Source organism: Mauremys mutica, chromosome 3 (genome assembly GCF_020497125.1).
Source record: "Mauremys mutica isolate MM-2020 ecotype Southern chromosome 3, ASM2049712v1, whole genome shotgun sequence".
NCBI lineage: Eukaryota > Metazoa > Chordata > Testudines > Geoemydidae > Mauremys > Mauremys mutica.
Window position 1 is genome coordinate 165,838,046 of NC_059074.1, and position 25,399 is coordinate 165,863,444.

A 25,399-nucleotide genomic window follows, 5' to 3' on the forward strand; every position below is an offset into this window, starting at 1 on the left:
TTTAAAAACTCTCCCTTATAAATCAATTCCTCCTCTGCTCTAATCATTTTTGTTGTTTTCTGAATTCACTCTAGTTAGTTAATAATTTTGACAGGAATATGCCCAGACCTCAACTTTTTAGTCCAGGGGACATTACAGTAAATTCTTGGGTAACAAATGCAGTGCAGTGGGGTAGAATAAAAAAATGCACTACCATTTAAGGACCCTATCTTTAGAAGTGCTGAGTGCCTCCCGTGAGGAATAAAGCCCCCTCCAATTCCCACTGGAGTGGAGGGTGCACAGTACCACAACATATGGCATTCAGGATTGGGTAGGATTAGACCTTAAGCAATATACACTCAGCATTGTCTAGTCAAGACTAAATTACAGATCCTTTCAATTTAATGCATCACTTCAGAAAGTTCCTTTGTCTATGAAATTAACCTAGAATTCACTAACTTCAGCTTTGATTGTTCTTCAATAGATTTTCCCCTGCCTACTGACTGTCACTCAGACTAATGTCAAAACTGCTACCAAAAACACCCATTCTAGCTGAATTGAGGCACTTCAAAAGACACAAAATCACGTTTTGCATTCCAATTACTTTGTAATTATCTAGATTGCTATTTAATCTTCATGCAAGGCTCATGGTTTCACTCCCACATAACCTACTGCCTAAGAGAGTACACCAGACAGCACTCCTACACTATGGAAACAAGTAAGCAAAGACAGCCCTACAGTTGTAAAGGACATTTTCATGCCAATTCCTCAAAAACATTCTACCTGAATCTATTGCAGCGGTGTGACTTTTAAACAGCGATGTCCTAAGTCTTACCCAATTAACTCCTGTTGATCATTAAACCCTAGGAAATTCCCTGTATTAAGGTCTTAGTCATTATAAATCACACATTGTTGGTTTGTGTGACACTCAGTTTAGCTCTGTTGTGTACCTATATTCTTATAACATACCCAGCATTTCTGAAGAATGAATGCCCGGTGCACCAATAATAAATACTGTTAATTTATATGTGTCTTCCTTCCTTTCATCTAAAAAGATGCCAAAGCACAGTACATAAATACACAAAGTCATACGGAAAAGGGCTCCCTACACACTGAACTATAAGGGACTTTGAGGGTGTGTTGGTCAAGGATACAGTGACTAATCTTTTCTCCTATGAAAGGAACCATGACGTCTTAGTTGTCCACTCAGAAGAGAAAGAAACTCAATTTTTAAATTTCTCACCCAAGGGAACCCCATGCAGTGAGCTGTATAAATACCCTGTTATATTTTAGTACTTTGTGCCTAGCACAACAGGGCCCTATTCATTGACTGGCAAAACTCCAGATGCTACCAGAATGCAAATAATAATACATATATATCAATGATGGAAAGATACAGCAGTCAGCCAGTCTGACTCTGCTAATCATTTAGGACCTGGGCATCCTGCCCACTAATGCAAGCGCAGAGGACAGAGATTAGAGGAGATGGGCCTAGGGGAACGTGGTCTCTTTGACATTCTCCCTTTTCATTCCCCCCCCCCACACCTCTCCCAGTCCCTCTATATAGGTACTGGCTCTCTGAATGAGCAAGTGGTGTGCTACATGCAGTGCCCCTCTCACATTGTATTCATGGGGCTCACTGGTGGAAATTAACAGTACAAGGTGCAGGACAATAGTGAATCAGACCCTTAGTGAGCATGCTGGTAGCTTACAGAAGGAAATCCAATTACTCATCCAGAATAATGCTTCAACAAGCAACAGATTTGAGTCTCATTGGAAAGTTGTTTCTTCCAGGGGCAGAGAACTGAATACTAAAATATTTAACATTTCTGAGAAAGTTTTTAACGCAAATGTTTCAGTGGCGTAATGTGAGCAACATGGATCTCCTGGGTCAGATATATGCACGAAGGAAAACAAAAAAAGCTGAAGTTAGTGTCCAGCAGTCAGCAGTACCACCGACGAGAAGGACCCAGAACTTTGATTTCCATAAAGGTAAGTACCACAAGCTAGTGCAAGGGAAGCAAGTGACAGCTACTTTTCTCTAAATGTGCCATTCACCAGTTTAGTAAGGATCTAGGTGTTCTGGGGGGTCCCAGGCCACACCCCCCACACCCCGGCCCAAGTTTTAGTCAGGGGTACATAGTACAAGTCATGGACAGGTCACTGGCTATGAATTTTTGTTTACTGCCCATGACCTGTCCATGACTTTCACTAAAAATACCCGTGACTAAAACATAGCCTTAATAATAGTTCACTGAAGGGTGGTGTGTAAGGTGTCCACCAAGAGCCAGAAGCTGACTGGTTGTCAAAATCATTGTGAAATGTATGTACCGATAATATTTAAGGAGGTATGTATCTATACTGAAAATTATGTTCTTAAGGTCTTGGGGTTAAGGCAGGTCACCAGGAGGTGACATACCGTGGAGATGATCCTTTCCAGCCGGAGGTAACAGACACCTATCTCCCTGTCTGGCTGTTCGTGTACTGTATGCCTCACAATGTATGACTATCTGCATACTGAGCCAGCTGCCAAATAAGAGACAGCGAAATCTATAGGATGGAACAAACAGAGGGAGGGAGGTACCCTCTTTATAAATAAAGACAAAGGACTGATCTGATATATCATGGAGTGCAGAGTCACATACTAAATCCTTCACCGAGGAAGCAAGCTGATGGGATGCTTGTCTTGTGAAAGGAGGGTCATAGGCAGCCTGGTTGTATAGTGCTGCAAGGATTTTGGATGAGCAATACTTTACATGACATGAGAACATCTTGTTAATTAAGTCTAGGCTCTCAAGTGCCTGTTATGATTTTATTTTATAAGTAACCATTTGTTTCCTGTCCTTCTGCTTGCTACAACTTGAGTCTCTCCGCTATGTTTTGCCAAATAAACTTGGAATTGATTTCACTATATACACACCTAAGTGCTGTGTGTTGAGCAGAGGTGGAACTGGTAAGATGGAGTGTACTGTTTTTTCGAAGCAGTGAATCTGAATACTGCAAGTGTCCAGTAGACCAGGTGCTGGACAATCCAGAGAGGCACTCAGAGGGCTTGAGGACTGAGGTGTGCCAATAGCTAACCTGCAGAGTAACAGCGGGACCTGCCTGGCTTACAGGGACATGCTTGTGTTGCCTGGGGCCCATGAAGTGAGACACGCACTGAACTCATTCCCACAAGAAACTACACAGGCGCCTATGCCAGGAGAGGGGTTCCTGTTCATGGACAGCTTGCTGATCTAGGCACCTCCCTGCGGCCTGGACTTAGATACCTATCTGTGAGAAAGGGGCAGAGCTTAGCGCATTAGACGCTCCCACTGTCTAGCTTAGACAGGGAGCCATCTAGCAGGCTGGCTTTATGGACTGTAGTCTAAAGCGCCCCCTCCCTCCTTGCATTATCTAGGGCAGTGGCTCTCAACCTTTCCAGACTACTGTACCCCTTTCAAGAGTCTGATTTGTCTTCAGTACCCCCAAGTTTCACTTCACTGAAAAACTACTGGTACAAAATCAGACATAAAAATACAAGCATCACAGCACATTCTTTCTGAAAAATTGCTGACTTTCTCGTTTTTACCATATAATCATAAAATAAATCAACTGGAGTATAAACATTGTACTTACATTTCAGTGTGTAGAATATAGAGCAGTATAAACAAGTCATCGTCTGTATGAAATTTTAGTTTGTACTGACTTCACTAGTGCCTTTTATGTAGCCTGTTGTAAACCTAGGCAAATATCTAGATGAACTGATGTACCCACAAAGGACCTCTGTACCCCTGGTTGAGAACCACTGGTATGGGGGGGTGGGGGCTTAGCCACCTAGGTTGGCTTTGTGGATCACAGTGTTGTTCCTGTGATTCTTCTGGGTGTCTAAAAGTTCGGCACTGTCAGGCTCAGCATTGCAATGCCTCAGTCTCTTCATGGATCCCACTCTAAGTGACTTGCCGAAGTTCACACGAGCAGTCTGTGTCACAGCAGAGACTTGACCCCAGTCTCCCAAATCCTAGGCCAGCGCTCTAACCACTGGATCATCCTTCCTCCTCTTTTTTTACTGTCCTAAGTGGTTATCAACTAACTTTACAATCCAGTATGGGTCAGTCCTAGAGCTGGACAAACCATTTCCAAAGAACAAGGTATTACTTTAAACCCCTCTTTCTGTTTGTGAGTTATCCAGAAGGAGGCTTCACTCTTTTCAGATTAGCTCATTATTTGACACTATTTGTGTGAGTGCATTGCTACATATGGGTCGCTCACAAACTCTTTGTCAGGGCTTTTGCTTAAAATGTTTCCTCTTAGTAATTTGCTATTTGTAGTGACCGGTTTCCTGTTCTATTATTTATTTGAGTGGGATAATGTGAGCTAGTGGCTAGTGCACTGGAGTGCGATGCAGGAGACTGGGGTTCTATTCATGACTTGGCCACTAGACTGCTCATTGACTTTCAGTAAGTCACATTGCCCCTTCTGTGCCTCAGTTTCCCCATCTGTAAAACAGAGGATTGATCCTTACCTCCTTGGTAAAGCATCTGGAGCTCTATGGATGAAGAGCTAGATGGTGTGTTATTGGTGTCTGGGAGCCACTGCCAAAGGTCAGAACCCCATTTTGCTAGACAGTGTATAACTATAGAACAAAAAGACTGTTCCCGTCCCACAGACTTTACCCATGTTGACTGCTATCTGACTGGATGACTCCAAAACCCACAAAACCTTCAAGATGGCTGCCAAACACTTTCAGCATGGATGCATACTCATAGCTCTTTTATATTTTTTTGCAAATGAAAATTTGCTTAGAAATACCCAGGGTGTGAAAACAAAAGGTATTAGCAATAGCATCCAGGCAGATCTGCAGTTCTTGTCTGAATTAATGTTCATGATGCTTTGCAGTATTTACTTGGCTTCACTCAGTCTGCACTTTGGTCCACAACATGCTGCAGGGAATGGCTTTTGAAGCTGAGGGAACTTCAAAGTTTGTTGCTGAGCTTTGAAGTTCATTCTTCTATCGACCCACTTTCAAAACTAGGGCTACAAATCCTCCCTTGCTTTGTCTGCTACAGCAAATGGCAGAAACAGCAGAAATCTGTAGAGACAAACACTTCTTGCACAGAGGCCCTGTGCAATTTAACCAATCTGAGCACTAAGTACTTTATCAAAAGCTTTTGGGAAGCCATACTAGAAATGTACATACAAGCATGTAGGAAAAATCTTTTTTTGCTAGCTCTAGCTATAACACACCCTGTGGCTGTTGCCTTTTGTCAGAACAGGGTTTCTTCTCTCTCTGCCCCCTCACCTCTTTTCATTTAAATTCCGTAGGAGTCAGAATGGCATAAATTGTTGTTGCGCACTGATATTAAACCATTTCTCCTGCTCTGGGTGACAGAGTATTTAATAATAGATATTTTTGCTCACCTCATCAAGGTCATGCCTTCTACTTCTAATGTGCATTTGAAATATATCTTCTATTGCCCTTAGAAAGAGAAAAAAAAATCAGCACAAAAAAAAGACCACTCAAAAGACAATACATTTTCAAATAAAAAATACCGATTGGTCCATCTTTCAAATCTTTATAGATACATCCTAACTTCTCACTTTTACTCTAGATCCCTATTTTTCTACCAAAGGTATAATCATATTTTTTAACGTCACAAGTATTTGAAAATTAAAAAAAAAATCTAATGCCCTTCATTCTAAAGTACACACATCAATCAGTGAGAGTTCTGTCTGGGATGAAATACAGCCAGATAACAGTAGGGATCATCCTTCATGCTTTTAATTTCAATCCCTATATATTCCTTTCTTCTACCTTTAATGGAGGGTCTGTCTACGGTACCAATATAACACTCAATTACAACATGGTGGCCCCCTTATAACACTTGTATTGCGGGTGGGATCTAAGTCCCAGTAAGCCACTTCAGACTCTCCTGCTATGTCCCAACCACACCACAAATTGTAACTGTGGGGCCAAGGGATTATTGTACCCTTTGTCCCAGCCATTCCTGGATAGACCAGAACCTGACAGCAAGACCTATGAAATTATGAGTTAGAGTTATCAGCAAGGTGCCCACCCAACAACTGAACCCACGGAGGAAGGCTCCTTGAACAAAGTGAACTGATAAGACATAGCTCAGGTAAAAAGATTATAAAAAGCGGAGGTCAAGGCAGTTGCAATGGGGTAGGAACTGACCTGGAATTGTGTAAATCTAAACAGGGGACTTACAGCTGTTTCTTTTCTGAATATCTCTCAAGAACTTGACAACACCTTTCTAGAGACCTCTGAGAACCTACACAACGGTAGCGCAGTAGGGGTGAATCTATCATGCATCATTTGTTTTTGCTCATGGCTGAGACACAGAGCTCAAAGAGGAGACCCTCCTCCTCAAAGAGGAAGAATGAGCCAGCTCGGACCTTGTAACTGTCATGAGTCACAGCATTCTTTTTCCACAGGCTGCTATAAAGCGTGTTAAACCATGTGACTAATAAAACTTGCTTTTGTTTAAATTTGTCACTGTGAACGTCTTCTCCATATTCGTGTTAGTAAAAGACATTATAACTGTCATATCTACTCAGGCGGCTCAGTTAAAGAAAACATATTACGCCCCCGGGAAAGCTGGAAGCTTCAGAGGGTGAACACTCTTTTTCAGGCAGCCAAAAAACATAGCAAAACTTTGCATAGAAGACAAGTAACAGCTTGGCTTTCAGACCAAGATGCTAACACTTTACACAAACTGGCGCAAACACATGTCAAAAGAAACAAGACACTGGTTTCAGATGTGGATGCACAATGGCAGATAGATTTGGTGGATATGCAGCAAGTCTCCGCACACAACAATGGTTTTAAGTATATCTTAACAGCGATAGACATTATATTTAAACATGCTTAGCCCCTGGTCCTAAAAGACAAGATGGGAGGTGAAGTATCCAAGACCTTTAAAACCATTTTCTGCAAAGGTCTCATGCCTCAAAAATTACAAACCAAATGGGGAAAATAATTTTAAGTAAACTACTAAAGCAACATAATGTTCACCATTTTATTACGAATACTGAAGCTAAAGCAGGAGTTGTATAGCCATTTAACATAACTTTAAAATCTAAGATGTGGAGATATTTTACAACCCACAACACCTTTCACTACAATGATGTGTTACCGGAGTTTATAAACAGTTACAACTATACGTACCAGACCTGCTGATGTTAACCCCTCCTCCTCTGAAAGTATGAAAAATATTTTTGAAGAGAGTTTTAAACTAAAGAAGATTGTTGCCCCTTTTAGAAAAGGCGACCACATGCAACCATCTAAAAGCAAAGGAGCTTTTGAAACAGGTTATGAAGAAACATTTACTGATGAAATATTCAAAGTGGATGAAGCCTTAACCCTGGAACAGAGAACTATATGCTGATGAAAAGATTATGGGGGAGAGAAAGTTGCTGGCTCTTTTTACCCTCAACAATTACAAAAAATTAACCCCAAACCAGACAAGATTTACAGGATTTGAAAAAAAAAGTTCTAAATGAGAAAAGAAAGTGGAGAAAAAAGTGGCTACTGGTGAAATGGTTAGGGTGGCCCAGTAAGAGTTGGATGAAAGGTTCTCAACTGTGGGACATTTAGATGTGAAAGAAAACAATTATTCCTGCAAAGAGTGAAAAAACAAGTGACAAAGTCTTTTACACTTGCACTGATTGGTCACATTGTTATTGGGGAGGACCTATGGTGCTGAAACCATTTCCATTTGGTAGAGAGCAGTGGAGAGAGTTCTTAGAAGAGTCACATACTAGCCTTTCCTTCCTGTCATGTGCTAATCTCTGCCCTGGAAGTAATACAGCATGGGAGGGTCTTATGGAGCAGGGAAGGGGCCTTATAGAGTTGGGGCAGGGTCAACATTTGAGTGACATTGTACCCTTACACTACTTACAAGCTATCACTTTAAATCCTAAGAATTTCTTGGTCTTGCTTGCAGGCTAGGGAATCTCCGAGGGAAGCACGTGATCTGGATCCTCTGAAACAGTCTGCAAAAGAGCCAGTCGGGAGAAAAGTGGGTTGAATTGTGCCCCTTTGCCTTAAGTGGCAGCCAGCTATATCACTCCCTGTATTTGATTGTTGTGTGCTAGATTTGTGAAATCTAAGCAATAAAGTAGTGTTATGCTGCAACCTTTCAGGAAGAGTACTGATGTTTTGTTTCTAACTCTATGTGTAGATGACGCGAACATAGCGCTATTCAGACAAAAATTATTGGATTTCAAAATGTTACCTTTTGGTATCCACATAGGCCATTTGTAGGTTCTCTTCTAAACAGGCTTCCCTTTCAATAACTCTTAAGGGAATCACTAAGGGGTGAACTTTCATAGCCCAAATCCTGGTTAACCTGAACACAACCTTTTATACTTAATGTACTACAAGGTGTGTTCTGTTGTGAAAATGCTTTCAGAATGTGTTGCTTAGTCCATTAGGTAAATCCCTATTTTTCGAGATGGCTGTGACCAAATGTAAAAGAAACACTAATGGAAACAAGTAGACATAAGAAATAAGGGTTTAATTGAATAGGGAAATTAGCGCTTCATGTTCAGATCTAGTTCTGCCCCAGTGATTGAAAACCAGACAGTCATGAAAAATGCATAACTGTAGTGAACTGGAAGTCTCAGTTGAATTCTTCAAGCATTATACTTATACTGCATATCTGAACTGGGTATTTTCCTTTGGAGATAGTGGGCTAAATGAGGGGAGTCTTTAAAACGTACATCTATTGTATTCATTCTGCAAGAAATCAGCCAAGGCCACCAGTTGTGTCTTTTATAGGCTCTCCTTAAAATCAATTTAGCAATTCAACTTTGAGTTTTTAAAAAGAGACCATTACTGATCAGAAGTTTTAATCTTCAAGGATACTAAAGTTTGTTGCTAGAGAGTCATCAGAACAACACTGAGTCACTATTCACTTTTTATAATATATCTATCTTAGAGTTTTAGTCTGTCACCTATCACCTTAGTATCTGAGTGCCTTCGACAGAAAATCAACAGGAAAGTCCCCAGTAGACTTTGATTCATGCACCCTGTAGGCCTGTAGTGTGGACAACCTGCATCAAACTATATGTCCCAAGACCTATATATGTTCAGAGTGCAAAAGGGCAAACCTTGTGGCTTTCAGTTGTGGGGAAGTGAGGTTGGGGGGAAGAAAGGCTGTGCTCTGGCGGCTGTTCCCAAGGACACTGTGATAGAGACTGGTAAGATACCTATGGGAGCCTCACACAGCAGCATCTGTGACTTATCAATTGAGAGCATGTGGTGCACACTCTTCTCTCATTCCCATGGACCAGCTCAGCTCTACTGCCCAATGAAAACAGGAGAAGCAGGATGATGACCTCATCCCACCTTATTTAAGGAGTCTAGCTCTGTTCTGGCTGCTCAGATCTCCTAGTCCTTGCATGACAGAGGTGCTAGACTGGGATTGTGCCTGTCTCCCACACTGCAGAGGATAGGCACCCTGCACCCTCTGTGCACCCAGACAGGACAAGGCATAATCTAGTATTACGTATGCCTAGGGAAAAGCTAAAAGGTGAACTGGCAAAGAGAGCCACTTGTGACTGTTTTGGGAAACCACACTAAAGAAGGTCCATTTAGCTACAGTTGTATGATTTTTATTCATTATTATTTGCAGTATTTTCTGATGGACACCAATCCTTCCAATTAATTTAGTTGCTGCCAGTGCACGCTTTAAAATAATATCTAAGTTACAAATACATTCATAGGCACACAAAATATTTAATTAATTGCAACTTCCCAAACCTAGCAAAGCTTCAGTATTTTTTAAAAAATGATGAATGTTCCTAGGCAATTAAAAATGTAAAATGATATAAACCAGTTCGTAGAAGTGTGCTTTCGGCTGAGCCTAAGGTAGTCAGAGACTTGTTCCATTTATCCTTGATGGGTCAGAAAGAAAACCCTGAACTTTAAGAAATTTCTCAAAAAAATCCAACAAGAACCAAAACCTCACAATTGTGTTAATGGCTGTTTGTTTGTTTGTTTAATTTTATTTCAATCTTAAAGATTTTGGTTGGAGTCTGCTAGAAGGAAAATGAAAGATTCTGATTTGGTGTCAGTGACAAAAATAACTAGGAAATCCTAGCATTAATTCAACAGAAAAGAACTTTGTTCTGCAACTGGCAAAATGATTCCTCTAACCAACAAAAACATGAGGCTTACCACCTGCTCAAAGCTGAAGTCCAAAGGAGGCAATGAGATATCAAAAATAAGTGGTAACAAGAGATCCTCTGAGATCCAGGGTTTCATAGACCAGGATGGCAGGAGAAGCTTCTTTCAAGCAACAAAAGCTACATATGGGCCAAGCTCCAAAGGACCAACCCCTGTATGTTCCCAGGATGACTCCACCCTCCTCAAGGACAATGCACCATTAAACAATACTGGAAGGAGAACTTTGAGAGCCTACTAAACCGTGACTCCACGGTCTCTGAAGACACTATTGAGTCTATTCCACAATGCTTGGCAATGGAACACCTTACTGATCCCCCATCTTCTGAGGAAGTCCGGTATGCCATCACCAAGACAAAAAATTCACAAGACACCAGGCCCAGATGGCATCCTAGCTGAGGTTTTTAAAGATTGTGGAACAATGCTCCAGCACAAACTTTGGCAATTCCTCGACAAAATTTGGACCTTTTGAAGAAATTCCACCTGACTTTAAGAACGCGAACACTGTTACAAAATTCAAGAAAGGGGACAAATCTTTGTGTGAGAACTACAGAGGTATTGCCCTTCTCTCTATCGCAAGGAAGATCATTGCCCTAAACCGCCTTCTCCCCCTTGCTGAGGAACTCCTCCCCAAATCACAGTGTGGCTTCAGGCCATCCCATGGAAAATTGACATGATCTTTGTGGCATGACAGATTCAGTAGAAGTGCAGAGAGCAACACTAGGAGCTGTTCATGACATTCAGTCATGATGCCCTATGGAAGGTGCTGTGTAGGTTTGGCTGTCCACAGAAATTCATTTCCATCATCAGACTACTCCATGATGGGACAACTGCCATCACTCTGTGCAATGGCTCAGAGACCAAACCATTCATCATTCACACTGGTGTGAAGCAAGGCTGTGTCGTTACTCTCACACTCTTCTCCATCTACCTTGCTGTGATCCTGATTCTCATCCGTGACCGCCTTCCTGATGGAATCAGGATTGAGCTTCGAATGGTTGGTGAACTCTTCAATCTCTGACATCTCCAAACAAAATCTAAAATCACGAGAATTGGCATCACTGACCTTCAGTATGCAGATGACTGTGTCATTCTCGCACACACACAGGCCAACCTGCAAAGTACCCTAAATCTTTTTGCAGATGCCTATCACAGCCTGGGTCTCTCGCTCAACATCAAGAAAACCAAGGTACTCTACCAGCCCTCACCTGGACTCTTTGTACTCCACAAATCACCATCAGTGGAGAACCCCTGGAAAATGTGGACCATTTTCCATACCTTGGCAGCCACCTCTCCCAAAGAGCCAGCACTGACACAGAAACTGGAAACAGGATCCACTGTGCCAGCACATCCTTTGGAAGACTACTCAAACAAGTCTTCAATGATAGGGATCTGCAAACAGGCACCAAGATCTCGGTTTACAAGGCAGTTGTCATCCCCACCCGTCTCTCTGGATGTGAGACCTGGGTAACCTACAGATGGCATCTCAAGTGGCTGGAGTGGTTCCAACAGCACTGCCTTAGGGGGATTCTCAGGATCAGCTGGGAAGACCGACACACTGACATCAGCATTCTCTCTGCAGCCCACATCAGCAGTATAGAGGCACAGGTCATGCAACTCCACTGGGCTGGCCACTGTGTACGTATGCCTGACACTTGCCTCCTGAAGCACGTACTCTTCTCTCAGTTAAGTCAGGGAAGAAGGGCTCATGGAGGGCAGCAGAAGTACTTCAAAGACATATGAAAGAACACCTTAAAAAGGGAGACATCGACCCAACAAACTGGGAAGACTCGGTGCGGAACAGAACACAGTCGCACCACACCATACACCAAGCCGCAGCTCATGTTGAGGAGAACAGACATACTTATGAGATGGAGAAGCGACAAAGGAGGAAAGAAAGGGCACATCAGTCCAGCCAACAACTATGTCTTCTCCAAGATTACACCTGTCACTTCTGTGGGAAAATCTAAAGGGCATGAATTGGGCTCCTCAGCCACTTAAAAACCCACCAGTGAACTCTCCTTGGAAGACGTTACCCTTGCATCAAGGGATAGCCGAAGAAAAAGATATGACTGATTGTGAAGGTTGGCACCTCTCCCTTCTCTAGATGGCACTTCACAAAGACCAAGGCCTAAACATGCTTGCAGTTAAATTCTCTCTCCTCTTTACAGCAAAAGCACCTTCTAGTTAAGGTGCAGGGCATCAAATAGAATAGGAGAGAGCAGACTTACGTCAAAGTATATTTTGTCATGCTTGGATTCATTGAGGGCAAACAGGGAAGTGTGGTTTATCAGAACCTTCCACAACCTTCATTATTAGATATGTAAAATGGTGTGTGAGAGTGTAAATGCATAATTTAAATTAGGCAATATGAAAACTGCACATGATGTCACAGTTAGATACCTGAGTTGGCTGGGCATATTATTTTTTGATCTTCATTAATGATTTAACAAGAGAAGTCAAATGGAGTGATGCATTGTATACTCCAAAGAAAAAAGCATTGCTATATAGATATTAATTTATTCCACATTTTTTGTTCTTGTGTTGAGGAGAAAAAGCCCACTGCGCAAAATCTCTTGCTCTGAGGCACTTTATTACGGAAGACTCAATGTAGCTCTGTGTTACTTTATCTAGGCTCTGAGAAACCAATTAAAACCAGAACTGGAACACAGAGCCATCACTACAACAACAATGCATCTCACCATTTTATGCAATGGTTCAGTCCTACAAATAGATTCTGAGAACATAATGTCTGTTTACATCTACTCCATGTTATCAGGAAATAGGAAGATCACTGCAAATATTTCCCATTTTGTTTCTCAGCTGTGTGTGTTATTGGTGATTCTATTACAAGGTGTAAAAGCCAGGAGAAAAAAGAAGGACAAATCAAAGGAATCGATTTCAAGAATATCATTACGGCATTCATCTTCGCAAGTCCTCCAATACTTCATACTGATTATAAAAATTAGTCACAATTTCTTTTTTCAGTTGACTAAATAAGTTGAAATGTCAAGTACTTACTCCTTGCAGTAACAACTTCTTATCAAAATATCATTTGTAACTTCTTGAAGAAACTGAAGGTATTTCAACTCTTCTTCTCTATACAAACATGAAACAGACCATCAGCATCAATATTCCCAGACAAGATAGGGCTTTGTGTTTTATTTCCATCCTTTTTTAACGTATACAGAAGACAAACCAACTTGAAGTACTAATGAGTGTGACCTCATTTCAACAAAGGTGTCTTTCATTTTTTACTACTGATTGCATTTTAAAGGCTTGTCTTCATTAGGAAATCTTATTGTGTTTCAATACAGCGTTGAGGAGTCAAGTTAGCAGAGTTCATGCTGATCACCACATTATCCTTGTCTACGCTGACCAGTTTGTTGTAAAGACAGATAAACCCTAAGAGTCTTTGTTAAAATGTTAACAAAAGTTCAAAGGTGTCTAGTAAAGTAGGCCTATGTGCCAACTCGGAGCATGGACAATGCACCCTTTCCCAGAGATACAGACAGGAAAACAGAGAGCTTTTGGGGATGTCCCTACTCCTGTATGGAGGGCTTGCTGTCTGCCAATTGTTCCTATTTGCAAGAATTGTAAATATGCTGGTTGCTCTGAGATATAGGCCTTTCTTTCTTTGACCATTGCTCTTCCAGGAGAGCCGTTCATGCTAGTCAGTGGTCTCCACCCCATCCCTTTATCACTCATCCTTATCTTAGCATGGTGCTTTTTCTGGGCCATTCTCAATGTTCTCTTACTGCAATCCCAATACCACTGATTTTGACATTCAAAAGAGAGGCTTTGTTTTATTTGCATCTCTTGTTTAAGGACTGGTTTTACTGAGCAATCCTACGGACGGAAACATTTACTGAAGAACATTCCCAGAAAGTACTTATTTGGCTGGCATTCACGGTGATTACAAGACGTTTCTAATAAAGAATTTGGTCAAGATTTTCAGTAGTGACTATTGATTTTTGGGTGTTCCCACTTTTGGGTGCCCAACCTAAAAGACCCGGGGCCTGATTTTCAGAGGCAAGGTGCTTTGCACTTTCTGAAAATCAAGCTTCTTTAAAGTATCTAAAGTTGGACACCCAAATATTACTTTGAAAAATCTTCACCTTTTATGTATAACCTATTTAAGAAAAATAATAGCAACATCTGGAGGTATGGTTACTGTGAGATAATCCCCCACCTATGTAACAAAAGTCTGTATCATCTGTGTTGTCACTTCTGCTTACTGTAGTGTACCTGTTTCCTGGTGGTGGTTAAACAAGCTCTGGTGATATGGTTTCAATTTTCTGTTAGCTTCTTACTTTAAATATTTCAACATATAATAAAAATAATTGAAAGGGAGAACAAATAATTCACTTACTTCTCCTTAAATTGTGATCTTAGAGAATGAGGTGTTTGAGGCTTCATAAACCACAATTCATGTTCCTATCATTTTCAAATGAAGAGAAATAAGATTCTTTATTACTTCTGTATTTACATTTTATAGTTCCAATGAAATCGTCAAGGGAAAACTATTCTGGCTTGAAACACATACAAGATCACTACAGTTCTGTTGCTTTTACACAGCAGCACAATGAAGAACAGGCCAATTCAAACACAGTAGATGACCCAGTAGCACATGAAGCCCCCTGGTACTAATAATCAGTATGAGCAAAGTACAAAGGAAAATATATCATTTAAAGCAGAATGTGTGTATGTTGATAGAGAAACAAACATATACAACCTGCTATGAAGGACACAAGCAATACAATAAATAGAAATGGCAGGTTCTGAGGAATGGAGAAAAGTTGAGGAGTTTACTAAAATAATTTCAAGACTTCTTCCAAGAAGCATCCTAAAATACATTTCTTTTTCTATAAAAGAGAGTGTGAGAAAGTGGGATTTTTTGTATTTTTTAATGAAGCTAATGTATGCCTCAGTTTCCCCTATGTGCTGCAGTATTACCTAGGGAATAGAATGGGTTGTTTACTTTCCGTAAAGGCTCAGAGACTCAGGCGTGAATGGCTCCTAGCTGTCTAGGGTTTGGGCCCCATATCAAAGGAGCTTTTGAGGAGACAATGGCAACCCTACTCAGCGGGACTTTGATACCTGGCAACCAACAACCATGGATGGCCCACCTCACTTCAAGAAGGCCAGCACTGTTTGCCAATCTGGAGAACAAAGGACTGGGGAGGTGCCGGGGATGGTGGGTAAGGGTTGGCTGCTGAGGGTTTCTGGCACACACCTGAACTAGGACAAAGAGAGGTCAGAGGGACAGGGCTTTGAGCTCTGTGCTGACCAAGATGGACTATGCTGTCACTTTCTTTTCTCTATGCTAACCAAGGACTTCCTATGCTGTGTTCCAGCCGACTAAAAAAACCATACTGTTTGATAATGCTGGCTGAGTGTCCCTGCAGATACTGGCAGAGGTGCCTTGCTCCCTAAGATTGTACAAGTCTCCCTCAGGGGTCTGCCTCAGCTGGACTTGCTGAACAGAGCTCACAATGTGAAGCAGGGGTGCTGAAGGACAAGAGGTCCAGCTTAGGGAGGTGGTGAAGCCATGTGGATTCCCCTGGAGGAAGAGTGAGACCCCTAGCGGGTCTGGCTCACTGAAGGGGTCCTCCCAGAGACTGTTCCAAAGCTGGGGCCATAGCACCAATCATTTGGATCCATGACAGGCAGACGCAAAACGCTAATGAGGGAGTTGTATGGGACACATCTCCCACCGGGAAGGTGCACAAGGGCTTAGCAGTAGGCAGCAGGGTTGAGTTTAAGGAGAGTGCAGGAAGGTTTTGGCTGCAAGAATATGGAAAGGCCCAAACTCCATTGCATTCCTGTGTGCTTAATATTTCTATCGAGTGCTTCTGGGCTTCTAATCTTCAGGGTGGAGAGTATCAGGAGGTCAGCAGGGCCGAGGGAGTTCAGAGAAAGGACGGTTAGTAATGGGGGATGTTAGCCAGCTAGGACAAGAGAAAACTTTTTTTGAGCAGAATGGGCTTGTGCAGTCTCAGACAACCACGACATCTGGGTCCAATCCAATGCATAAAGCATCTTTATCATATTGCAGAATGGATGAGACTCTGCATTTTTTATATCCCTGCACTAGAACAACTGCCCACTGTGTGAAGCTGTACTAGCTTACCATTAGAGTGGCTTTGTTTACCAGTACATCTCCACTCATCAGTCTTACCTAACCACTACATTACAAGATACATACAATGTTATTGTCTCACAAGAATCTAGAAGCATCTACTAAAAATACCAGTCCTTGCTCTAATGGTTAATAAACCAAATCCAGTAAATGTTTCTCATTTTCCAGAGCTCCGTGAATTCCTCCCTAGCTGTGAATTCTTTTTTCATCATCGTGGTAGAGAATAAGATACACTCCATTACAGATACACTGTAGATACACTTGGCTTTTGATTTGGGATCACTCTTGCTGTCTTTGAAAACCCTTAGGAACTCTTCAGAGTACATGCAGTCACCACTGCCTTTGTAATATTCAAGACTAGCCAAATGGAAAAGAAATAGGGGAAGCTCTGCAAGATGGTTTCAGACTTCTTGTTCCCTGTTGCTTTGACATCTCAAAAGCAAAATAAATATAGGATACAGTTTGAGAGCAAGAAAACAGGACTGAGAAACAGAATTGTGCATTTTCCCATCTGATAACTAACTATATTAGTCTAGTTTCACACACGAATAGGCCTTCACACTCATTCCCTGCATAAAGAGCTCAGGGTGCTGAAATATATCGAGCTATTATTTTTATATACCTCAGAACCTAATTTGTGTTTTCCAAAGAACTCAGTTATTTTAGCTCTTTCTATTGTAACCACAAGCACCTATGTCATTATCTAGCCTAATATGCTAGATTCCTCAAATTTCTCACTTCTCAATAGCTTACATATCCTGTTTAAATAAATGACACCTTATAACATGATTTAATTTTTTGTCACTCTCCTTTAGCTATGTCCCATGAAGCCCCATTATGTTATCAATTGCGCTAAAAGCACATTACACTCGGAATCAGGCCAGCTTTTGTCTCTGAATATTGCTGCCATGTATTTTCACCTCATACCAAATTGGGTACAATAACCTTAACTGGATGCCGCATGGAGTAATCTGCATCAGATCTCAGATGTGCATCTTCTACAGAGCTGAAAGATTAAATGGAAAATGCTCAATAAAGATGACGGCAGTTTTAAATGATTTTCTTGGGAATGAAATCACTTAATTTTTAGCATTAATGTGCAAACAGAACAGAGAAGTACCCCTTTTCTTCCAGTATTTTACCTGCATAATTCTCTTGGCCTTACACTGTATGTTCCAGTTGATCTAAGAGATGGTCTTCCGGGTGAGATACTCTTCATTTTGTGGGGAGGATTATAATACCTGTACTTTGAAAGAAACGATTGACGTGATGTCTTTAAAATTTGGGGGGCAAAAGGCTGGTTTTTTTCTGTGAACCAATCAGAATGTTTGTCAAGGAGGTCGCCACTATATGTTTTCTTCTGAGGGTCTTGAAATGTTGGCTTCCTGCTGCAAACCACTGCACACAGGTGAGCCTGGCTATGTGGTGTAGTGGATAGTTTGAGCATATTAGATCTGTGAACAGGAGTCTGAGACAAAGATTGCTGAACAATGTCTCGAATAGTCTCTCTCGCAGTTAAAACTGGTGATGGAATTCTTGAGGGGGGCTTCTTAAAGGGTACAGATGAGTGCTGTTCTTCCTGAGTCATGGAGCAGACTTTCCCACGTGGTGCCAAATACAGGCGACTCTTATCCGGCCACTGCAGTTCAGAGAACAAAACAGTTGAGACACAAATGCCACAGCTTACCAAAGACAGAGTGTCTCTAAAGAATCCATTTCACCATAGTATTCTGTTTAAGAATGATTAAGAGGAGGCTCATTGCCCCAGCAGGAGCTCTGAAAGGTCTTGGGTCACAATGACTTCCAGAGCTCTGGGGACTGCAAAGGAAGCAAAGCTGCTGTGCCACCCTTACATCTTGTCATGGCCTTGCCCCCAACTCCATGCCCTTTATGGAGGTTAAGGTTGGTAGTAACACTAGCTCTGGAGAGTCCCTGTTCTCCCTCAGCTCAAGAGCTCCTGGTATGCTGGGCCTGGCTTAAGGAGAGGGATCGGAAGGGGAGAAAGGCTCTTCCTTCTCCATGGGCTTCTGTGTATTCCCGCTTGTGGAACTGGTGCCCCCTGGAACCAAGGTCATAGACTCTCTACCAAAACAGAATCCACTGGGACTGCATCATCCACTTTCTGCCTTATATACACATGCAGGTGTTAGCACAACTGGTCCCCAATGTTTGGATTCAAATAGGAAGTTGTATGCTGTCTGATTGCTCTAAACATAAATGGTGAAATCCTGGCCCCACTGAGGTCAATGGGAGATTTGCCACTGTCTTCAATGAAGTCAGGATTTCATCTGTCATGTGTGCTTGCCCCTTACATAGTTGTCATAGATATGAAGATTTTAAGGCCAGGGAACACCATCAGATCATCAAGTCTGACCTACTGTACAACACTGGCCATAGAATTTCACCCAGTTACCCTTGTGTTCAGACTAAAGCATATCTTCCAGAAAGACACCCAGCCTTATCTCATCCAAGTTCCAGGTAAACATTTGTCATACCACAAACAAACAAACAAACAAACAAACAAAACCCCCAAACCATCTAAGAAAACCCGAACCTCACAATGTCGCTGGCTGAGCAATTTCTGCTCAAGACAGAGTCAGGGACTGGTAGTAGAATAGTAGGGAGCTTGCAGGTCAGAAGTGAGGTCCTTTAGCAGAGTTTGGTGTGGAGGATTTCACAGCACCTACCCACAGTGACATAAGTCTCTGCATGCTGTGGTAATTGACAGTTAAACACATAACCAGATTAAGCAAATTCTATTTGTCTTCATTTCTTCCTGAAATAATGAAATTACTGTATGGTGAATGTTACAACTAGTTGAAAGACTGTATTCAAAGAGTAATCATCAATGGTTCCAGCTGTGAGGACATATCAAATGGGGCCCCAGAGGAGTCAATTCTGGGTCTAGAACTGTTCAATATTTTCCTTAATGACTTGGATGAAGGAGTGGAGAGTACACTTATAAACTTTATAGCCAATGCTAAGCTGGGAGAGGTGCAAAAACTTTGGAGGACAGGGTTAGCATTCAAAATGATCTTGATCAAATTGGAGAATTGGTCTGAAATCAGCAAGATGAAATTAAATAAAGACTATTGCAAAGTACTACATTTAAGAAGGAAAAATCAAATGCTCAAATATAAAATGGGAAATAAGTAGCTAGGAAGTAGTAATGCTGAAAAGGATTTGGGGATTGTAGTAGATCACAAACTGAATATGAGTCAATAGTGTGATGCTGAGTGTTGTATTTAAGAGAAGGGAGGTAGTTGTCCCGGTCTATTCGGCAGTGGTGAGCCCCAAGTACAGTGGCCAGTTTTGGGCATCAAAGGATGTGGACAAATTGGGGAGAGCTCATAAGAGAGCAATAAGAAGTTTAGAAAACATGACCTATAGAGACAGATTGAAAGAATGGGGCATGTTTAGTCTGGAGACGAGAAGGCTATGAGTGGACAAAACAATCTTCAAATATAAAGGTTGTTATAAAGAAGATGGTGATCATGCTAGATTCCTCAAATTTCTCACTTCTCAATAGCTTACATATCCTGTTTAAATAAATGACACCTTATAACATGATTCAATTTTTTGTCACTCTCCTTAAGCAATGTCACATGAAGCCCCATTATGTTATCAATTGCTCTAAAAGCACATTACACTCGGAACCAGGTCAGCTTTTGTCTCTGAATCAGCTGTTCAACTGTTCTCCATGTCTACCGAGAGTAGGATGAGAAGTAACCAGCTTAGTTTCTAGCAAGGGAGATTCAAGTTAAATATTACAGATGAGAATTTTTAACTGATCACTTTGCATTGATCCTTGGGGGCTGATGAGTCAATATCAAAGTTGGAAAACAAAAATGACATGCCATTACATGTTAAAGAATCATTTCAAATAATTCACTTGTAAAAAATTAATGAGGTATTTTCCATCACTGCTATGAAGAAGGACTAGTTTTCTAAGAATACATTTTCAAAAAAACTAAATGTCAGTCATTTCCATAGCATGCACACAACAAATACAATAGCCTTTTCTTGTATCATACTTTATAGAATCATAGAAATGTAGGACTGGAAGGGATCTCAAGTGCTGAGGTAGCATTACACATACCTAGACCATCCTTCACACATATTTCTCTAACTTGTTCTTAAAAACCTCCAGTGTCGGGAATTCTACAACCTTTTTAGGTAACCTGTTCCAGGGCTTAAGTACCTTTCCTGGGCTGTACATTAAGACACCTTGGCTCAAATGAGCAAACGTGTTCCAGGAAGACCTATTTTGTCAATGGGGAGGCCAAGTAAGGATAAGAATAGTGAGATGAGTAGGCTGCAGTAGGCATAAGCTGTAGCTATCATCAGATATGACTAAAGGCAGTGTATTGCATCTTGTGTCAAACCTTCAATCAGGGTGGTTTAACTTTATTCAGTGTGAGAGTAGCAAAGGGGCTTTGGTGGTGTTGTTTTTTAGTTTGTTCCCCAAACTTAAATCAAACATTAGCCTTGATTTAATAACTGTTAAACAATTACAATACAGTTGTTTGGTTAAAACATAAAAAACCCATAGGTAATAAAATTGCATTTACTACTGCACTATACACCTTTCAGACTACAGCCATTTGAGAGAAAGCTTGTGTCTGCTTTTCACACACTTCAATGCCATCTCAATGCAAATGTACTCAGATCCTACAACAACAGCTGGCAAGGAATATGCTTACCTTTTGCTGTCCCATGGAAACACTCCTGCAGTTAAATTTGGGGGAAGAAACTATCCGTACAAGTTCCTTCTTGTATTTTTCAACTGCTTTGATAAGTCTTTCTTTTTTTTGCTGATCCCTGTCTGTACATGTGAGAATGCAAAAGGAACTGTTACAAGGCTAAGCAATGGTCAAGTGATAGAACAGTATTTCCCCCACCCCCATGGTGATATTTCCTTCTCTTGACAGCCACTTACATACAGAGATGGCAACTCCTCTGTCTTTAGAGGGTAACATCTGCAAGTTCACTCAGTCATTCCCCAGAGCTCACCAAAAAAACACACTCCTTTGTATTTGGGGTGAAATTCAGCCCAGAGCCTTGCATGAGCCATCTACACTAGGGAGATTTTCCCACTGGACAGTGCATAGAAACTGCACTCTCAAGTCTCCTTCTCCACTCAGTCCAAAGTGGTCAAAGGACACGGGCTTGGAGAAATGGAGGGGAACAGAGTTAAGCCAAAATGGAGTGCTTTGAAAATCCCACCCTTAAAACCCGTATATTAGAAGGAATTGGGAATCAAATGAACATTGAATCAGTGGGAGCAGATTTAAACTTTCACTGAGTACTTTTGAAAATCCCATCGTTAATATTATCTGGTCTTTTTAGCTTTTGAAAACAATCAGAGGATACAATAATTAATCACCAAAGGTCTGATTCAATTCCTACTGAATGAAAGGTTCTCCACTGATTTAAACGGGAGGTGGTTATGGTCCAAAGTACAGTAAACAACTTCCTGATATCAACAATGCTCCTCAGCGACCTGTTCTGATGACCATTCAAGGAGCTTAATGTGAAGTGATCCATTACTAGCTGAAACACAAACGTGTTTGTCAATTATTTCAGTCCAAGGTTTGCAGTCTTTTTCAGGATCACCAGTGACAAGGGTTTTAGATATCTATGCAATCAAACAGACATACATACCATGTCATGTATTAATACCCACCTGATGTGCTACTTCTGTCATTTATTTGTAGGGCTGGCAGAATTTGACTTTTGTTTATAATTCTGATGAATAATATCAATGTTTATTTTTAAGCATTTTTTTCAATTTTTATCTTTTTAAATTTTCATGGTTGCAGAACATTATAGGTTTTAAGCATTTTTTTTAGTTTTTTAATCAATCTAAATGTTCACAGTTAGTGACAGCAGACATTGAGATTCTAAAAGGTAAATCCTTATAACGGTTAAAACACAAAATGTCAACATATGTCAAAATATTCAAAGTAAACAGCCTTCAATCAAACTCAGTTTCTCAAGCAGCATTTTTCTTACTTGGCCTATTTGTAAATTTTGATCATCATCAATGGAGATATTTTTCATTGGTTTGTGTGTGTATGGTGAAATCCATATTTACCAGTCAAAATATAGTCCTTCCTAGCCTATTTTTAAGGGGGAAATAAGGAAAATTCCCCCCTCTAAACCACTGTCTGCTCCTCTGTTCTAAACATTCAATAATTTCCAGCCCTAGGAAATGTTTTCTCCTTCCTTAAATCTTTTCTGCTGGTTATATTATCATTTCCTGCAAAGCTAGGCAATTGTTTGTCTTTCACATGAGTGCTCGCTCTCACCCCCCCTTTCATTTCCTACTAGAAATGTGGGAAACAAAGAGCACCTGCCTGTATTACAGACCCTTGTCCTTTGGTGTAGTGAAAAGTTGAAGGGGAAGGTACATGTAGCAGGAGCAGGAAGTTGTTTTACTAAAGTTTAATTTTATAAATACTTAATTCGCTGGAGACATTTTTCCAGTCACAAACCACTTGCATTCAAAATGATGTTCATTAGCATTTAATACCGTATGGTCATCAGCATTTGGCATGAATGCCCACCAGTGGAAAGTCATGACTGCCAGCACTGCAGCTTTAAGTAGGCTTAATGGATTTATTTGATTATCCATAACCCTGTTTTCTTATTAGTGTGAAACTTAATTAATCAAAGCAGGGGGCATACGTGGGGCAGCCTGTTTTTCCTGTCACCAGTCCACTGCTCGTTTGGGAGCACATCAGGAAAACTGTTACAGTTTATGAAAACAAGCACACAACTTACACTACAACAGCTTATTTTGCACCTTAAAAGTACAAAAGCAAAGACATCTTGAGTTTAAAATGCAGCAGACCATTGAGCCCTTTTCTCCTTATGCCTTGAATGTAAGACCTATTTATGTAGCTGTATGTAACCATCTGCTGACCTTGCATCTTTTTGCCTACTTTATCTCCGTAGTTACTCTATCACGTTACCTTCGTACTGAATCTACATTGAGGGAGAAATCCTGATCCTATGCCGTCAATAACAAAATTCCCATTGACTTCAGTGGAACCAGGATTTCACCTCAAATATGTCTTCCATGTGGCATCTGAGCATTGGGTTTTAGCTTTCTAAATGAAAGGGATATTATATTTGAATGAGTTGTGATATGTAACAAAACTCTGACTTTTTATAATGTTATTTATATATTACAGTAACACGTAGGGGCTCTAACCAACATTGTACTAAGTGCTTCACACACCCACCATAAGAGATTGATCCTGCCCTGAGGAGTTTACAATCTAAAAGAGAAGTAACATACAAAACCCAGAAACACACAGAGGTGAAGTGACTCTCCCAAGGTCATGTAATAGGTATGTGGCAGGAACAGAACTTATGTTTCCTGACTGTGACTAGCCCAAACTGCCTGCACATTATAATTAAAATAAAAATTATATAATGGGAACTAATTGTGCTGATTGCTGTGCAAACACTGATAAAAGCTCAAGATATTAAACTCTGAATGATAGTTACTGAGCATGATCCTTTTGCTTTCCATTGATCTGAATAGGATTTAGCATTCTCACCATGTTCTTAATAGGATGATGCTATGATCTCACGTCCTTGCCAGCCTGGAAGCCAGGCTACAAGGCTGAAGGGAAGAACTGATTTCACCAGTTGTGGCTATTGTTCATAGCTATCACTTTTTTCAATGCACCAAAAGCCCTTCAGCCACTATAAAGAGCCACTCTCAGGCAGTCTATGTCCAAAATGATGCCTATCACCAAATTGCCTTTTGGATTCTAAACATCTAACTGCTTTTTTAAAAAAATCAACTATTTCTTCTATGAGAAAACAGAAATATTACTTTTTGTAGGACCTACTTTAGAAAGTTTTTAACACTTCTGCTTATTCAGCAGCAGCACTTCATGCTGAGTTCAATGATGCTTTAACAAGTCATTGGCCCACTCCTGCAGTAAGCTGGTGGTGCTTTGGCCAGGTGTAAGGCCTTGGCTCTGACACACCACTACAGAGATGCACTGCGACTTCTCTCACTTCAAAGCAATGTCTGATATCAAAAGATGCCAGTCAGGAAAATCTCCTGGGCTGGCTTTTCTAGCCATTTCCAGTCCTCTTCCCCAACAGTCAACAGATTCTTTTTGCCAGCCAGCAAGGATGCTGCTTACACACCTCCCCTGCACAAAGTCATTTGGAAATGGCTGGCCTGTCCAGGCTGGCTGATAACTCTCACACAGGGCCCCCCTTGCTTTGCTCACTCTCCTACAAGCCCTCCTAGCAGTGCCCTCTCCAGCTTTTCTCTTCTTTTGAATGATCCTTCCCATTTGTTTCTCTCCCTGTGCTCCTTCTCCTCATCCCATTGCTCCAGTACTGCTAAAGCCCTCATACCCATACCCCCCCCCAATTCACTGTGCAATGCTCTTTGCACTCCCCACCCCCTCTTCCTGCACTCCTCTCCCATGCAACAGTGTGAACTGTCTCCTGGGGAGAAGAGGAGGAAAAGAAATCACAAGCAGCTGACTCTAATTAACTACTCTCTCCGAGGCATAGAGTTCTGGGGTCTATGTAAGCCAGACCCAATTCATTCTAGAAAGAGAGGGGAGGAGGAGAGGCAACACTTAAGACAGAAGGCGTGCCAAAGGGAAACCAGTTCTGGAATGAGGCAAGAGGAGAGATAATCCCCTTAGGGAAAAGTTATTGAAGTTAGGAAGAGCAGGGCATAGGCTGGGGCCTGCCTCCCTAGGAGACTTTGGACTTGGCTGGCAGATAAGAGAACTTTTAGGGAACTGGGGCTAAAGACTTTAGGTGTGGATGATGGTGTTTTAGAACTACATTTTCTGTGGCTTCCTTGTTTTCTTCTGACCGTTACAGAAAGGGTCAGGGGAGGTCATCCTGGTCTACCAGGCAATGGCTTGGTGACATTTGGAGCTGTGGGATTTGGGGTTTAGCAGGAGGACCAAGTCACCTTGGTGATTGTCTACCAAAGTTCCTGGGGCTGGTGAGAATCCAATGATTCAACCCCTCCCAGTCAAATGTGGTAGCACTGCCTACCTTGCCACCATAGATCACTATTAAATTGATCAGTG

At 41.3% G+C, this 25,399-nt stretch overlaps 1 protein-coding gene across 3 annotated transcripts in view; it reads right to left on the minus strand.

Annotated features, from left to right (window-relative positions):
* Positions 1-25,399, minus strand: part of LOC123366418 (spermatogenesis-associated protein 7-like) — a 108,763-nt gene that overhangs the window by 18,496 nt on the left and 64,868 nt on the right. Inside the window, exons 5-10 of one of the 3 annotated variants that reach the window (XM_045009861.1) lie at positions 21,014-21,135; positions 17,453-17,949; positions 17,256-17,316; positions 14,541-14,605; positions 13,190-13,267; positions 5,380-5,437 (exon numbers count right to left, since the gene is read on the minus strand). In XM_045009861.1, the coding sequence (XP_044865796.1) occupies positions 5,380-5,437; positions 13,190-13,267; positions 14,541-14,605; positions 17,256-17,316; positions 17,453-17,949; positions 21,014-21,135 (881 nt within the window). Of the gene's footprint in view, positions 1-5,379; positions 5,438-13,189; positions 13,268-14,540; positions 14,606-17,237; positions 17,317-17,452; positions 17,950-21,013; positions 21,136-25,399 lie in introns of all 3 variants that reach the window. The other 2 variants (XM_045009860.1, XM_045009862.1) reach the window with 2 other exon arrangements.